This window comes from Colius striatus, chromosome 15, assembly GCF_028858725.1.
Source record: "Colius striatus isolate bColStr4 chromosome 15, bColStr4.1.hap1, whole genome shotgun sequence".
In the NCBI taxonomy this organism is placed as follows: Eukaryota; Metazoa; Chordata; class Aves; order Coliiformes; family Coliidae; genus Colius; species Colius striatus.
Window position 1 is genome coordinate 21,501,641 of NC_084773.1, and position 18,011 is coordinate 21,519,651.

An 18,011-nucleotide genomic window follows, 5' to 3' on the forward strand; every position below is an offset into this window, starting at 1 on the left:
TTTTTGGTAGCAGTGTTTCCTCTCTGTAATGAGGTTTTTTCATACTTTACTTTTGTATTATTTTCATCAGTGCACAAAGGAACTCGACTTGCAAGTGGAGACCGAAATGGAGTAGCAATTTAAAACAGGGCTGATGGGTCCCCACAGACAGATGGTTCAAAGAGAACACCAGAGCATGCACTACAGCCCACAGGAAGGTTAAAAAACGCTTGCACTCAATAAGCAGACCCTTGGCCAGGAGTCCAATTACTACAACTTCAAAGCCAGGAAACGGGATGCTTCTGCTTGACTTGTGACCCAAGATTGTCAGCTCTTTGCATTTCTCTGGATATTTGTCTTCCCTACAGATCCCAGACTTTTCACAGCTTTTTCTTCTGTATAATTTTAACACATAAATGGTGAGGTACTTGAAAATATCTACAGGTGTTTACTACTGGCTATCAAGTATCCCCATCCATGCATGATGTCCATGTCCCAATAGGCTGTGCATTTAGGGGTCTCTGGAGGTCACCCACCGGACAATGCTGTCTCTTGCCACGTTGCTGTGGAGTCTAACCCTGTAGCATCCAAGTACGTCCACTGATCCGAAGGATTACTTTGAATGTCAGTGTTTAAAAGCTGTGTGCATGCAGCTACACAAAGCAACAGTTAGCAGTGACCTACAAAAGGTTTTCCCACACCTGCAAAATGCAGAAATGGCACATTTTGGGGTGGCAGTTCCTGATATGTTCTCCTTTTAGAATCAGATAGGTCCATAACAGCACCTATCCTTTGTGTTGGCAGTCTGCTTATTATCCTGTTGTCTTCCTCAAGCAGGGAACAGGTCATCCAGCCAGCACTGTTTGTAGGCATGTGGGTCACTTGCCAAGGGATGGAGAGGCTTTGATTACACCCCATGCACCATGGCAGGGTGGCCATGGCTTAGCCAGGAGGTTGCTAGGTGACATTCCCAATGGCCCATCAAGGTGACCATGGGTGTGCTCTTGGCTGCTTCCTCTCAGCCTGCAGAAGACTTGGAGGCAGCAGAGGTTGTCTCAATGCTGTTGACTTTGCCACAGCTGTGACAGTGTTCTGCCTCCTGACCTGCAGACACGGACACTTCTTCATGTCCGTGCTGGGCTTTTGTCAGGATGCAGGGCATCCACAAATGTCTGTGTTGCATATTGGGAGCGTCCCTTGAGCCTCCTGCCCTTTGAATTGTACATGTTTTTGTCAGCCCTGACGAAACTGAGCTTAACTAATAATATAGAGCCTTTTAGGAGCCGTGATTAGCTAAATCCCATTTACCATTTGTGCTGACTTTCCAAAGCAGCCTAGGAATTACAGCCATTTCTCCTTATTGAGTGTTTTCACTGTGAATGTGTTCTGGCTACATTAATCTGTAATAACAATTAAATATCTGCTTAGTGCTCTTAAGGAACCAATGAGGGGAGATTTCAGGGGAAGATGTTTCTGTACCAGCCTTTGAACTAAATCTGTATCTGATCTCAGAGGATTGTAGGATATACAGGAAACAATTTACCAGGGCTAGAATGGGAACTATGCTAATTCACTCTTCAAATCCCTTTTCACTCACTGGTATTCAATGAAAAATGGGAATCATGAAGAAAACCATAATCTTAAAGTTCAATGATACAACAGGAGAGATTTTTTTTCATTGCTTTGGGGGGGGGGAAAGTTGTGCAGGAGGAGGAAGCTTTGAATATAGATATGCTAGAGTACTGCCATAATCTTCCATCCTGACACAATATTACTCTGCCCTACTGAAACCTATTTTAATATGTCTTGAAATAAATGTCACCCTTGAAGTTTTCACCTAGAGATTTGAGGAAATGCAACACTGCTTTGAATTCTCATCTAACAAAGGGTTCACATCTAATGCCAAGGTAATTAAAATGCAGATGTCCTGGTGAGAACCCACCTGAGGATCAGGAATTGTGTGTCCCATCACTCAGTGCATCTCCAGGCTGCTGGCTGGCTTTGCTCAGCATCAGACACAAGGGAAGGACTGGGGGCGTATCCTTGACTTGTTTCTTGCCCTGCACTGCCTGACCCCTGTTATTCACCTAGTTATATGGCAAATAAAATGAATTCAGGGTCCTGATCCTGAGCTGTTCCTGACTGAGATACTTTTCAGCCTGTGCCTGTGTGATACAGTCTAAATAAGGGAGTACCCAAGGAACAGCCTTTACATAGCATAGTCTGTTCTTTTCCATACCAACTGCATGCTGATTATAGGAACAAGAACATATTGTGGAGGAGGAAGTTATTTCTGGATGCTAGTCAAGATTCACTAGACCTGGGCTGACTTCTGACAGCAGTATCTCTCAGAAGCAGACGCAACACTTTCTGGGGGAAAAAAAATCCTTTAGAGGCTCCATTCACAGGAGTGATTTTTCACTAAAGAACTCCCTGAGGAAAGGGAGGTGGGAGGGAGGCTGGAGGGCAGGAAGAAAAGCCTTCTGATATTTCTTGCTTTGTGCAAAGCTAGAGTGAACTAAGGCTGATCTAGTCGGCTCTGTTTTGTTTTTAGTCATTAGATTTGGGCAACGATAATCTCTGGAAGGGCACTGGGGTGATGCCCCTGTGTCCTGAAGTAACTGTTTTACACAGGTGACCTTTGCCTGGAACACATTTCCAGCTTGAGAGCTCTCAACAGTGACTAAATCAAACAGATATTGTAAAGATCTGGCATTTGTTGGTTGGATTGTGTCTTGTTTCCTTCCCCAGGCAGTGCTGGCACTCCAGTGATGTTCAACAAAAATGGTGATGCCCCAGGCCGCTACGACATCTTCCAGTACCACACCACCAACACCAGCACCCCAGGCTACCGCCTCATTGGCCAGTGGACAGATGACCTCCAGCTCAATGTGAGTCTGTTCTGTTCTTTGCTTCCTCTTTTTTTTGTCAGGTACAGTCCCTAAATGCGAGACAAGAGGTGATCATGTGAACTTTGTTAGTTTTGTGTGTCTGAAGTCCCTAGTTGCCAACTTGGGAAAGGATGCAGTAACATGCTGCAGTTTGTAACCAGGGGGCTTTTGTTTGCAGATGCTTTTCAGTTTTTTCCAGTTTTAGGAAAGCTGAAACGAGATGTTTTTTGAGTGACTCACTTTTCCAGTGTTACTTTTGAGCACGTAGCAAAGATATCCATATGAATGAGATGGCCTTTTTGTAATGATGCCTAGAGAAAACCAAGCACGTAAGAGCAGGTGATCAAAGACCCTCAAGGTACTTTGATGTTTACCAGATGAAAAAAACCACGAGTAGTGGCTGAGAAATCTGGAGGCTTGTGTCAGCCTCATCCATGTAAGGACGAGCTGCCACGGGTCTCTGGAGATCTGGGTTCAGCCTCCTGCTTGACTTCATGCAAGTTGCTTGAGCCTCAAATTCGTGGAGAGGTGGTGCCAGTTCAACCTTGACTCTTTGTAGGTCATTATTAAAAGCACAAAGAAAGTGTCTTTCAGTTCAGTTTGCTCTTCAGCAGCAGAGCCTGAGTAAGGGCAAGGTGTTCCAGAACTGAAATGCCAGTTGCTACAAAGAGATTTTGCTATCTCAGTCGAAGTTTCTACTGGAGGTTGTAACAGTGTCCTGTCCTAACATCATCCATCCTTGGCCATGTTTTAGCTTCTTCCCCACCTTTGCTGTGGATTTCCTTTGAAAACAGGATGCAGGGGGAAAGGGAGGGCGATATGAGCACGGTCCCATCCTGACACACGCTCAAGAGGTGGCCAGGACATACCTGGCACGCAGTGTGTGGTCCCAGCAGCTGTGGCTTGTGCCTCGGGTCTCTGTGTGTGCAGCTGGCATTCATGTGGGTTACCAAGGGGCCCAGACCTTGAGACTGACCACAGGGTTGTTCCTCTTGGATTTGGGCTCATTTTGATTTGCCATATGCTCTTCCAGTGTTTTTCAGCTCCTAATGATCTGTTTAAGGAAAAATATATTAACTTGCAATTTACAGTTCTTTTAGCAAAACTATTAATATTTTATTAAGTAAATCCTTCTTTATGTAAACTACACATCCAGGCTCATTAAAATTTAAAGCTAAATTAAGGGAGCTTCATTTGTATTTCTCTTGTGGTGTTAAATGTTTCCATGAAAAGCACACTCTCCTCACCCTCACAGCTACAGGGTTAGAGCAGCGTGTGAGATTCTATCACTAACTCCTCTGTGGGTCCTACTTTCTCACACAGGATCAACATTTGCTCTGATAGTCCCTGTTTGTATTTTCTCACAGTAATAAAGAAAAACTTGGAGTTTAGGCAAGTCAAGGATTCACTCAGAGCACCAGCAAAAATAATAGCTGCTATCAAATACATCCCAGGAAAAAAACTACCAAAGGCTACAATTTGTCTTCAGTAATTCCTGGGGAGATACTGTTTCAGTGTGTTTCCCCAGTTCTCATTTCTTTAACGCTAACACGGGAGGGGAAACAAAAGGATGTTGGTGACAGTGCTCATCTAAATCTAGAATATGATGAAGCAATGCTCTGCTCTCCAAGAGACTTGTCATCTTGGGCACACTCATAGTTCTGTATGTCTGAATTCCCTCAGTTAAGAAAGAGAAAAGTTGTTCTGCCCTATTATGCAGGCCTGAAAGGTAAGGACACTGTAGATCTCAAAGGCAGTATGTGAATAAGTGCCAGACCTCCACAGGTGAGTAAGTATTTTCTTCTTTGCCATTGTCCTCATTCAAAGGAGCAAGAATGTTCTGCTGTTTTACTTCCCTGGAGTAGTGCTGCTGTTCAATCTATCAGTGGTCCACTCCACAGTGGTGTATGTTACCTTCCCCTTCACAGTATTTTGGAGGGAAAGGCAGAAGGGTCTGGGGAGCACAGGGCTGATTAATCTTGATAGCTGTACCAGATCTTTTCATGCAAAATTACAGAGCAACTTCCTTCTACACTTCTCTTTTTGTTGCATGAGACAGTGGACATGCTGACGAGATCTTTGGCAACAGATTTGCAAACCTTAAAATATGCCCTATCAGTTGGGTTTCCTTTTGTTGCCATGAGCTTACAAACCTGCTTTTATGAAATGTCTGAGGCTGTGTATTTTGCTCAATCCTGACTGCTTTTCTACATCTTTGTTTCACCTTTGCTGCTTTATGTCTGGCACAAATGTTCAGTAAAGGCAGATGTCTGCTCCCTACATGCACAGGAGCCAGGCTCTGCTCTCCCTTTAGCAAGTTTCTATGTAAAGTGTCTCCTCTGAGAGCGGTTGACTCACCTTGGATTTGCATTCCTGTATCTGAGGTCAGAATTGGGCAGGTAGCAAAATATTGTATGAATTTCGCTGCAGCAAACTTGGGACATAATGTAGTTCTCACAGAAGGATTGTATAATCATCATTTTCTTTTGCTTGCTTGGTGTCAAACAACCTAGTTCAGCTTTGCCTAGTACCCAGAGTGGGATTTGGTAACAATCTTGGCTGCATTTCACAGATAGCTATGCAAGGATAAATTGAGCAGATGTCTAATTTTAAATGGCTTGGCCAGTATTCCATGAAAAACTGTTGCAGTGCTTTGTTCTCACAGCAGTGAAGTTGTGATTACAAGATGCCCACCCACCTCCCATAAGAGGTCATGGAAGAGCACCTCCTGCCTCTCTTTTATGAAGATGATGTCAAGCCCTGTCAGTCCCTTTTTGGCCCCCTGCATGCAGATCTGGCGGGCAATGCTGATGGTTCACATCCTTCTGCAGTTTGAAATGCTCTGCCCTAAATTTTAGGATCGGAAGGCCAGCTGCATCCCTATTGAAATCCTGTGTCATGACCCCCAGAGCTTGTTGAATAGCAAAGATAGAGCTAATGCAATTAGACAATAGAACTGTTGACCACAGTCATCCTAGCATCCAAATCCAAGGCTGGATTTTACTGCAGCAGCACTGAGAGTACGTGCACTCGTGTTACAAGGCAGCTGCAGCATGATGAGGAGAGCTGCTCTGACTGTGTTTAGCTGTAATGTGTTTCAAAAGCCAAAAGTGCTAGTGGTGGAAAGGAGGAAATCCTCCATGGGGCAAGGGAGGTGTGTCATGTGCCAGCAGGTTTTCAGCTGCTTTGCTTTTCAAGCAGATAACTTTTAAATATGTTGTTGTTTTCACTTTAGGAATATGTAGAATATGTAGATCTCTAATGCTTGTGTTGCTCAAGCAGTAGGAAACAGTGAGGGTGAGTCTGTGAAGGAGGAGTGGACAGGAGACACAGGTTCTGCTTTCGTGCCTTGTGTTTTATTTGGGATTTTAGAAAGGCAATTTACTCTGCATGCTGTGTTTTACCCCATGTAAACCATAGATCCAATACCAGTAGGTGCTTGCTGTGTGTGCCTCTGCAAAGCACCTGAAGGCCGCTCAGCAGGAGGCACGATGGAGCACTGGCTGAGCAGCTCCTATCAGCGGAACTCCTAATGCTTTGAGGTGCCTCACAAACACAGAAACACAACTCTCCTGGAGGAACTGATGTGCCTGAAGGAGAAAGAAATGGATCACTCCTAGAGGAGCTGCAGATTCTCATGGGAAATTTGGTGATATTGCTTCTCTCTCTCTATACAGAGTTAACTCAGCAGGTTACAGGTTTATTACGTTTCCCCATCCAAACCTCTGCAGCTATTCCTGAACATCAGAATCAAAAACCAAAGAGAAACAATTCCTGTGAAATTGTTGAATCTTATTCTTCCAAGGATTTGTTTTCTGCACACCCTGTCACAGCAACACTCCATCACCTTCCCTGGGACTCTTTCCCAGGCTGTGTCCACAATTTCCCTGCAGCACCTGAGCTCCTTCCCACACCCCCACATCACTGCGAGTGACAGCTGGAACGTGGCTGCCTTTCAATTACACATGTGCCAAAACCAAACCAGAAAGGTGAGAGAGAAGCTCGGTGTTGGGTGGGTTTTTTCTCCCAACTATCCGCCCAGTTTTACTGATCCTTCAGAAATCTCTGCTTGTAGCAAATGTGCTTCAAATTGGCCAGCAAGTTCAGAAGCTACCAGGCAGGATGTTGGTACAGCCAGATGGAGGGCAGACACAGTGTACATATGTTCCACTTTCTTCAAGTTCTCCTCTAAACTGATAGTAAAATATAGAACTTCCCAGCTGTTGTGCAGAATGCAAAGTAAAGCTTGTCTTGCTGTTAATGTTTTTTGTTTAAAAAACACAAAAGTGTTGCCCAGTAAGTAGGCAGCTATTGGATTTGGACAAGTTATGTGTACAGGTTCAATCTCTTCTATCTCTGAAGTGGGCAGCAGACTTGCATTTGACTGAAAAGCCCTAGTTTTGGCTATTTCTTCCATCTCTATCCTGTTGTGTTGTATCATATTGACAAGCTTTTGGGGGTCACTAGAAGGCTGAGTGGCTTAATCCTCATTTGGATGTGTGGGCAGTACCAAAGCTGAGCCATGACCAGGCTGGAGAGACCCAGCAGGCTCCTGTGTACAGACACTGGCTGTTTTCTGTCATCTGGTAGCAAATGAGTAGTTGGGGTATTGAGATCCTTCATGATGGACTAGAGAGCTTGACTGAGTACCCAGAAGGAAACTCTCTGTGGGAGGTGTGCTTTGGCTGCTGTGCATGGTGGAGCACATGACTGAGATGTGGTGTTTGTCTCTTTTCCCCCTCTGTACAACATGCAGCACAGCAGCAGATGTGATGCCCTGTTTCACCTTCACCCTCGCCTTGGTGAGTAGTGAAATGGTTACAGGAGACCCGTTTATTTGCCAGTAGAGAGGGATATCTTCCTAGAGCAAGCTAATCTGGGGGTTTTTTTTCAGTTTGATTGTCTAATTAATGCTGTACTTCTAGCCTATTAGTATCCACATAGGGTGCATCATGTTGTTTTAATTGCATCAGCACCTCCAACTTGTCAAGTGCACTCTTCCAGCTCAGTGTTATGGCTCATAAAGGTGCCACTGGGCACTTGGGTTCTGATCAGACACTGCAGCACATTTTCAGGATGGCTGAAGAACTCATATCCTTGACTGTGGATACAAAAACATCATGTCCTGTCCATTATTAGACTGTAGAGATTTCAAGTAGCTCTTACTTGAAACGTATTTCACTTCCAAAGCATCAGACAGGGTTAACTGTAAGCTCCAGATAAAATTAAAACATTTCTCTAATTAACTTGTTTGCAAACATGGAGGGGAAAAAAAATCATGTTAAAGATGCCTGAACATCCTGTGTGCAGAGATGAACAAAGAAATCTGTGTTGTTTAATAGATGTGCCCTTGAATTGCAAATTGTTTGGTCGTGTGAAGCAGTGTACAGCTTAGAACACAGAGCCTTTTGCATGCAGCATTGGGAAGGCTGCCTGCTTAGCAATTCCTTCTGCTTTTATCAGTTTCCTCCAGCAATAAGTGATACATTGCCACAGGCTTTCTAAACAAGTGCTTAGAAGATTAATAGTATTGATAATTATCAATATGGTTCCATAAGTACGTACGTTACATAGATCTGACTCCCCTCATAAAGCCTGGCTCGTGTTACACAACGTGAGGGAGATTGCTGTGTAATTAATAACTCCCTCCTCCATGGGGAAACAGCTGTATTATGTTGTTTTCCTCACTGCAGATTTGGGCCAGTATTTGAGAGGAGGGTGAAAAATGGAGAAAAGAAAGTCTTGCTTTAAAGAAAGTAACATTGCTGCACCTGAGTGTGTCTGGTCCTGCAGCAGAGAGCACACAGCCTGAGGGCAGCTCTCGCCCTGCAGCAGGTGGGGGACCCTCACTGACCCCACTGGCAGGATGGTTTCAACACAAGTCATCCATAATGAGAATGATGCAACTTGTGTGTTGTAATCCACAAGCAGAAACGTATTAAGTGACTCTGTGACCATCTCTGCAATTTACCCAGGTCCTGCACGCTTGGACACCTGCTTGAATCTGTTTGGGCTCAGACTGATCTACTTACGTTACTCTATTACAGAATTTGGAAAGAAATGTGATGAATAGCAAGCTAATGAAAAGGGTCATTAAATGTCTAACCTCTGGCAAGAGACCTAGGTGTACCTGAGTCTCTTTTTGGTAAGATACTCAGCATGCAGTGAGATCCCAGCAGAGCTCCACGCTCAGGAACATTCCACCAACACGTGGTATTTTTTCTAAGGTAGCGTGTTAACATGTATTTCTGTCCACTGGCTTTTGGGTTGTTTCTGTGCAGTTGGGCATGTTCAGAGCAGATGGATTCTTGCTTTTCTTCAGAATGTTTTGCAGCACAAGGTAACTCTTTCTGGAGCACATGCAAATGTTTCTGAAAGGGCTGGGGCTTCCCCAGTGTCTGGTGGAAAGAGAGCAAAAGGGCACGTGCCTGGCCAAGTTGTTTTCCTTCCAAAGGATGAGAGACTTTCCCAGCAATGGCCACAGGGTTGTTGGGGGATTCTGAGGTGCTTTTAAAAGAATGAGTTTGGAAGTATTTATCTGTGATTTCAAAATAGAAATTCAGCAACTCCCAACCTGGAAAATTTCAGCTCAGGGAAGCTGTGTGTAACTGAAAGCACCACTACTGGGAGCATTGTCAGCTCTAACTCCCAGAGGTGTGCACTGTAGAATTGCAACCCTGCTACTTGCAGGTATATATTTACAATCCCTGGGTGTTTACATGGCTTTATATGTGTGTCTATGGATGGATGGATGGGTGCACAGACTTTGCAATATCTAATCCTTAAGATTTCTGTTGGCTTGCAACATCTGAGTGAGCTCAAAATCATGGTTCAAAGATTAGGTCAGGATAGATTCAAGATCTAAGGTTGATCATGATTCAAAGATTACATCAAGGGCAGATTGGATGGAGCTCTGAGTGACTGGTCTAGTGGAAGGTGCCCCTGCCCACGGGTTGGAATGAGATGATATTTAAGGTCCCTTCCAACCAGAACAATTCTGTGATTCTATGATAGATAAAAATTGGTATCAATTTCTTTTCTCATTTCAGTTATTGTCACATAAATTGGCCCATGTATTGTCATTTTCTATCCCCATTACAGACTGTAATGAGTAGCTGGTACAAAGATAATACATCTCTATTACAAGCTGGAGTCTGAAAGCCTGTGAGCTGAGGGGTTGACATGGGGTATGCATTATTCAGGTGTTAGACAGTCTCATTAAACAAATTCAGCAAATGAGGTCAAGGTGTTATTTAAGATGAAGACTTTAAGTATTAAGCGTGGTTAGTATGTTTTGTTTTCCTATGTCAGTGCAGAACCTTCAGGTTCCAGCTGATGCAGCCACTTGTTGAGGATTACCACCCTTTACATTTTTAATGACATTGGCTAAGCCCTTAGATTTAATTAGCTGTACATTACAGCATTTTGGCATACGTGGAGATGTCGTTTTATCCAGAATTAGCTGCATTCCTGACAGCTGAAAAAAATGTGCATTGTTTTTCACCACTATTGTCTCATGGACATTTTTGGAAAATAACTTGATTCCAGGCTGTTCTTTCTGATGGAAATGCTGCTCAGCCTGTGCTGCTCCTGGAGAGCTGCAACTGCTGCTGACTGCAGTCCTCAGCCAGGCCCGTGTCCAAGCGACACGACATTCCTTATCTTCTCCAAGCATGCTTTGGAAATGTTATTCTGCCCCCAAAGAATTAGTTTTATGGTGCATTTAAAAAGTTCTGGACTGCTTCTTCAGGCATTTACACCCCACTGAGAAGAAATGAATCTACCTGGTGCCCCTCTCCCCCATGTCACCATTACAGACACTCTGCATCTTCTGCTCCCCTGGCTTCGGTCCTGTCCCTCCATCCCCTTTCAGTGTCACCTCCAGCAGCCTCTGGCTGATGCATGGCAGCAGGTCGTGCTCATGAGGCTGCAGCTGCCTGGCTTTTGGTGAACTGTTTCACAGCATAAATGCTGCTAAATGCAAAGTCTTTCCAGAAAAGTCTACAGCCAGTTTGCAAAGCTCTTCACCAGAGCTGGATGTTTTTCTGAGCTCAGGATCCATTGCACCGCCAGCCAAATTGTATGCACTCCAGTTAGAAACTGGGAGGTGAGCAGTTACTAAAAGACATCACAAGTACATGTTTTGCCTAGTGAGTTACCATACCCAACATGCCAATATATGTGCTGTAATAATAGACACTGTTTATTTTGTTGTGTTGTTAGATTCTGCAGTCTTTCACTGCCCACACCAGCCACAGCCAGCACAAACACCTTTAGTTACCCTAACTTGCAGAGTTAACTTTTGGCCAACTGGAAGGGAATTTTTCAAACCACTGGCCCGCTGAATGACCATATGCTAATTCCTCAGTCCTCCATCAGGCTCCAAACTGTATGCTAACAGGCAGCAGGGGCTGGTCCTGCTCACAAGCTGTGGCTGCAGCCTGACTCGGGAAGTGCTCGTGGAGTGAGACGTGCAGGGGTGGTGGCACCACAGATGGTTTGGACACATGAGGTTTGGAAACGGCTGCTGTAAATAATTTTTATTCAGCTAAGGTCACAACCTCGAAACACATGACAGGAGCTGTGTGAGCCAAGCAGTGCTGCTGCTGTACCAGTTGCCAAAAGCTGATAGAGCTTAACTCAGAAGAGAGCTGAAGAACTCGTTGCAAATCATCAGTAACTGCAGATAATCCCATTTGTACCTGGGCTTTCTCTGTTGTAACCCAGAGAGTCTCAGAGAGCATCTGCAATTGTCCTTCAGTACACTCATCCCAAATGCTTCACATGTAGTGCCAAATTAAACCAGAGCAACACGGTGTTGACTGTGTTCACATCCCCAGTACAGGCAATGAAAAGCTGAGAGGTGTGTGACACTGGCCAGTTGGAATGTACACTGTGGCAGCTGGTACCTGGATGCAAGTCCTGTGCAATCATTCTGCAGCAAGGCCTTGTGTGAAGAGAATCAGAAACTCTCCTAGGATGGGGTTTTCTGCTATGGGGAAAGCAGCTTGGAGAATTCAAGCCTTGGGAGGATTTAGTAAGGTTGGCTGTTGAATACCATGACAGAACCTTGCAGAGCAAGTACCCACAGTGCTTAGTCACCACTGCCTGCAGAAGTCTCTCCACAAGGAGAAGAGCCAGACCAGCATGAACTCCTTTCCTGTCTGGCAGTTGCCACACTTGAAAATCATGAAAAAGGCTTTTATTTTTTTAAAGGGAGGTTATTCAGTGAGCTGAGATTTCTGTGCAGACTTTCACTATATAAGCATGGGAAGGCAATAGTTAAATCTTACCCCTCACTCTGAAAACTAGCTCAGACATTGAATTCAAGATGTGAGGTGTTATTTTCTCTTTGTTATTGTCCCAGTTTGCCTTGGTGGTAACGTGAAGCATGTGAGCTGTGCTCCTTAGGCGAAGCAAAGGGAATGAAGCTGTATCAGCTTTTGGCAACTCTGAGCATCGGTATAATTTTCCTCTAGGTCTGATAATGTCACAAGGTAAAATGTTTGTAGGGATACAAATGTTAAGAGAGACCAAGCTGAGAGAATTCCTGGCATGTATTACATATGCTTTCAAAGAGACAGGGGAAAAAAGAGAAACAGAAAGAGCTCATAAAAGCTATGATGGGAAAAAAAGCTACACAGCAGAAGACTTGGTGACTTCACATTTTGCTTCATCATGTATTGTTCTCCTACATGTCTGTGAGCCTGTAGGCAGGCAGACTGATGCTCTGAGAATAAGTAACATAAGAAATGTAAGGTCAAAAAATACATCAGTGTGTTTTTAAGTGAGTGAGTTCTGCTTCTGTACATCACTTCACAAACCCTTTTTTGCAAGACTCGTGTATTTTTGTCACCAAATATATTATGGAGCTGGGATATTTCACGGGTAATGAACAGGTTTGGTTGCTTGTGGCAGGAGTAAAGGTGTCAATTGGTGTGTTATTTGGGGCTTCATATTGCTTGTTTTTTCTTTAATACCTGCAAACAGGAAGATGGTTTTCAGTGCCAGATGTGCTTTGCTGTGTTTGGAGGAGTTCACCCAGCTATGTAGAGAAAAACACGTGCAGCAAAGCCATTCTGCTCACCAAGCAGTCACTCTGCTCTGAGAGGAGAAAGCAGGATACAACAGCTTGGCCAGCAGCACGGGGACACTCTGCAGTTTGCAAATACCTGTCAGGTAATCCAGTAGAAAAAGGTACAGGGAGATGTGTGATTGGCACACATTGGTAGGTGACATCAAGGCTGTGCATGGGGAGAATGGAGAACCTGCTAAGTATCAGCAAAGCAATGACTGGCTTTCTGCTGCTGGATCAAGCACATTTGTGTCTTTTCCTTTGCAAAATAAGTGTAATCTTTTTGTCCTGGAAGGATGAAACATGGAGCTTGGTGTCTGGCGAGCCCAGCGGGGCAGCCACCCAGATGTTCAGCCTGTTTCTTTCTTTGATGGCTTCTTTCTTAGCCATTTTAGATTCCCAGTTTGCCTGGTGTAGTAGATGTTTATTTAATATTCCTGTCTTCTGTGAGTCAAGAGTGCCCAGTGTTGCCATTCCTGAGGTCACATGCAGTTGGGGGCTGGTGGGGACCCACAGGGATGGATGATGAGTAGAGCCCACGCTTTGCCCTGCGAGGCATGTAAAGGGCTGGTAGTTAAGCTCTTCTAGCAAAATCTTCCAGGGAGATGCAAATCAACAATGAATCCTGACACAAGGAGGAAAGAAAACAAAAAGGCAGGGGTGGTTATGCTTGTACACAATGAGCAGATGAAATACAGAGTGGTTTCCACCGAGATGTGGTGTTTAGAGAACTGAGGCAAGCTTTCCATCTGCAAAACCTGGAAGCCAGAGTAGGGAGCAGGATTATAGGCTTTTGGACTTGACTTGCCAGAGTTCAGCACATCCTCAGTGAGTGTGGGCTGACATCCTCCAGTCACACCAGCAGCCCTGTGGCTATTAAGCCAAAGGCTTGCTTGTTTGTCTCCATTTTTATTTACCAAATGCACATGCACAATATTTTGTGTGTTGTGTTAACAGCTATGGCAACTATTGGCTTCAAGCTATTTCTGTAAGTCCAAAACATAATCCAGCTGTGCTTTGCAAAATGGAATTTTACTCCCATACAGATCCAAGTGCCAAGGATAGTAGAGCAGAAATTATGATGATTGCACAATATTGTGCCTGTTTGCTTTGGAGGGGAGAAAGAAATCCCAGAAAAGGGTATTTAAAAAGCTCTGCACATATCAGAGCCATGCAAACAGTCCTTAGAGTTTCCAACATTTAAGCAAATAAAGGTTCCTAACAGAAAACATGTATTGAGTGGGTCAAAGTAATCACTTTTTAAACGCCCCTGGATACTGATTTGTGTAGAGAACTGGTGTGGTGTGTGGCAGGGCTGTGGTGCTGTTTCCACAGCGTGCATTGGAATGTGTCTCAAGCTCACCGTTCACATGATGGGCAATAACGGCCCCAAATAAACAGCTGCAAAGAGTCTTTAGGCTGCTCTTAAAACTTGAGGGGAAGCCTTTATTTGCTTTGTTTTCTTTCTTTTTGTTGTTAACATGATTTTTCTTCCACTAATCCAAAACTACACATTTGAAATGAAAATGCTGTGCTAACTGATTCCCATTGGCTACTTGTTAATTGCAGCCTTTAGTGGCGTGGTGGAGGATGTGTACTGGCTGTTAAAAGTAACATCTGGCACCCTGTGGTAGCTATCATCAGCGTTTTTATTTCATTTTTTACAGTGCCTGCCCTGTAGACTGGCTGGTGAAGGGTAGTGCAGATTTAACCCCCCTTTGCAAAAGCAGATCCTGCATCCCTTGTCCTCTCAAAAATGCAACTGGAAAAAGCATCCCAGGCTTTTCTCCTTGACCACTGTTACATGAGGTCTGAGTCCATGTGGGATGTGGGAGCTTTGCCATGTTCCCCCTGAGCTGGGGGTGAATCCCATCTCCCCATTCCCTGTGTCAGGATGCTCTCTGGGATTTGACTGAATGCATTACCCTGTTCATGGGAAGGAGCCAGAAGGGAAATTTGCTGCACTGGGAGGGAGGAAGGTGCAGCACAGGGAGTGTGGCTTACAGTTAGATGTTTAGGGTGCTCAGCTGGATGGGGCAAGATACCAGTTCCAGTCCTTTTACTTTTCGGAGACATGGAAAGGGATAGGGGAGGGTAGGAAGCAAAGTGTTACTGTTACTTCAGTGTGCAAAGCTGTGACGAGACACACAGTTTTTGAGACGAGTTAAATCCTGTGCAGCCTGATTGAGGGGAACCTGCTTTAGCAGGGAGTTGGGCTGGATGAGCTCTGAAGGGCCCTTCCACCCCCCACCACTCTGGGATTCTGTGAATTTAGATATTAAACCTGTGGAGTTACCTTCAATTGCAACCTGTGCTGCTGAGCTCTTCCTTATTGTCTATCTGCCCTCTGCCATGTGCCAGTTCTGTGCCCCCTCAGTGCCAGTTCTGTGTCCCTTCATTGCCAGTTCTGTGCAGACCAAACAGGTGTCCCATGTAGATTTTAGAGCAGAAGCACCTTGCTAGCATCAGCCCTTGGCCACTGTCCTCTGTAGCAACTGCCCATCACCACCACATCACTTTCCTCTTCCTCTCCTTCTCCCTGCTCGGGTTCATGGAGATGTGACTGCAGCATTGATGGAAGACTGGCCCCAAGTGCAGGATCATTAAAGTCCCTTCAGCCAGCCCTCATTTTCTGTGTACTGTCTGCAGTTCTTTCAGGGTCCAATTGACCGAGTGTAACCTGAGCAAGATAATTTAATAGTATTAATAACACAGCAGCTATCCAATTAGGACCTAATTGAGTTAGGTACCAAGTTTCACTCAGAATTCTGGATTTCTTTCATCTCCCTTCCCTGGCCTGTGTGTCATTATGCCACGCACGCTCGACGTGATGAGAAAATTACTGTACTATTGATGCTGAGCCTTTAAAAGGGGGAAACTGGGACCAAGTAATTTGACTGGCAAATAGTGGTCTTTGATTCAGTTTGGGAATTAGTAGGATAAATAAACTAAAGCATTTTGAGTTGGCAGGCACTTCAAGATAAATGCTATCCAAATTACACACATGCCATTTGGTACATCTCTGGTTATTACCCCTTCCGTTCTGACAGTAGTAGATCAGATCTGGCAGATGGATTCCTTTCTCATAATCATAAATAACAGGAGAGAAAAGTTATTAGCTTGTAAGCAAAGACAAACATAAAAGACTAATCCTTTTCTCAAACCTTGGTCAGCTCATGGATGTACCTTGAAAAATAACTCAGAAAAGGAGTTTTCAGGAAAGGAAAAAGCACAACTGCTGGCTTTGCTTCCAGGTGTGCCACTGGCCTCCAGCCTTGTTATTTAGGATTTCAACTTGCCAATTGTGGAGCGTTATGATTGTGCTAGAAACAAGCATTTGGATATTTGATTTCAACTTCTTAAATGGGAAGCAACTGCTTTGCCTCAATTTGCCTAAAGCTATGTTTTAGATGCTCGTGTACTTTAGATTGTGAGTTCCTTGTTGTCCTGCACAAGGAAACGCTTCAGTCTCGATGCTGTAGGATGTGCACTGGGCAAGAACAGAGTGACGGATATGTGGAAGCTGCTGCTAAAGTGAGTGGGCACATGTAAAAACTGTGTGCTGATGGTTTTGGCCTCTCACCTCACTGTGCCATGGCTGTATTACAGCTGGTAGTGTCCTTCATCCTGTTGGTCGTGTGCTGCTGCATTCATGCACCCGTCTCAGACCTTCAGGTGGAAGCAGTGTGGGAGTCAGAACATGTGAGCCTTCTCTGTCAGCACTCATACAAAAGGTAGCCTTATCTAATTATTTGCTGTATTCCTCGTGATGCATTTCTTATTTAAATTCTAGCTGCAGCACAGGTATACTTCAAGTGAGAGTCATGCAAACATACCCAACCACCCCAAAAAGCAGAAGAAAGTAAAGACCTGAAATACCTGGGATTGAAAGGAGCTTTGTTAAAGCTCTTTCCACCAGAAAAGTAAAACACCAAGCAGTTTTTCTTATGTAAGTCCGTAACTGGGCCACCTCACTTTGAAATGAAGTCTTTCATCTCTTCCCTTTCTGTTTTGCATCTCAGTGATGTGAGCCCTGCTGCCATCAGGCTGCTCCTATGGAGATCCCGGGGCTTGATGTGTGCAGGATGGTTGGGGGCACAACAAAGTGTGTCCCTTCATCTCTCTGATAGCAGATGCTGAGTGCTGGGCAGAACCAGCACAGGTTAAGTGGCAGTGCCATGGGCATTTGGACACAGAGACCTGTTGGTGTGAAGGAATGTGTTCCTCACTGCAGGCTAGTTTTGTACATCAGAGATACAAGGCTTCACTTTCAGCTCTGATTCATTGAAGATCGTGGCACTACAGGACAAAATAGCTTGTGCCAAAAAGCATTAAATGTTTGAGAGGTGTATCCTAGCTACTGTTCCTATAGGTCTGCTTTCACTGTCCCAGGTAGTAGCCAGACAAGCTGTAAACTGCTCCTTTAGATAAGCAGAATTTTACCTCTTTATATATGACAAGAGAAACGTCATGAGTTGGCAAAGATTATGGGCAACGAGTGGATGTTTTTTTCAGGCTGAAATCATGGCTTATGAGCTCTGCCAGTGACACTTCAGAGGTCTGCCAAGTGGCACAACCATCCTGCTCCTCCTCCTGTCTGCTAGAAACATCCAGCTTTTTCAAAGGGCTTAATACTGCTTAATGGACTGCTTTGCATAAATTCCCAGGAATACATGTAGACACGTCTGCTCTAAATACCTCTGAGACAAAATCCTAATTCCTGCTCAGAGCTTGTGCCACTAATTGTGAAGAAACCTGCCCACATCTCTTCAGGAGTATAATCTGTGTCAAGCCTCTGCTGGTTTTGACCCACATTCTACAGTTTGTTTTTCTAAGAAATCCGTATTTGGCTGATTGATCACTTTAAAGAAGTGAAATGAGCTCTGGCCTCAGTGTGGTGGGGATTGCTCACAGCTCCTTCGTGCTGGAAAGTGCCCCATGATGTGAGCTCTCTGAGTCTGATGTGTGTGAGGTTTGATGCAGCTCTGTAAGGAGGCTAATGGGAATGAAGCCCAGACCAGTTAGGTGAGTTGTCGAGCTCAAGTCCAGCCTCTGAGACTGGATTC

General features: G+C 44.6%; 1 protein-coding gene across 1 annotated transcript in view; it reads left to right on the forward strand.

Moving 5' to 3' along the window:
• Nucleotides 1–18,011, forward strand: part of GRM7 (glutamate metabotropic receptor 7) — a 247,709-nt gene that overhangs the window by 186,928 nt on the left and 42,770 nt on the right. The window contains exon 7 of the mRNA XM_062008216.1: nt 2,731–2,870. Coding sequence (XP_061864200.1) covers nt 2,731–2,870 — 140 coding nt within the window. The remainder of the gene's footprint in view (nt 1–2,730; nt 2,871–18,011) is intronic.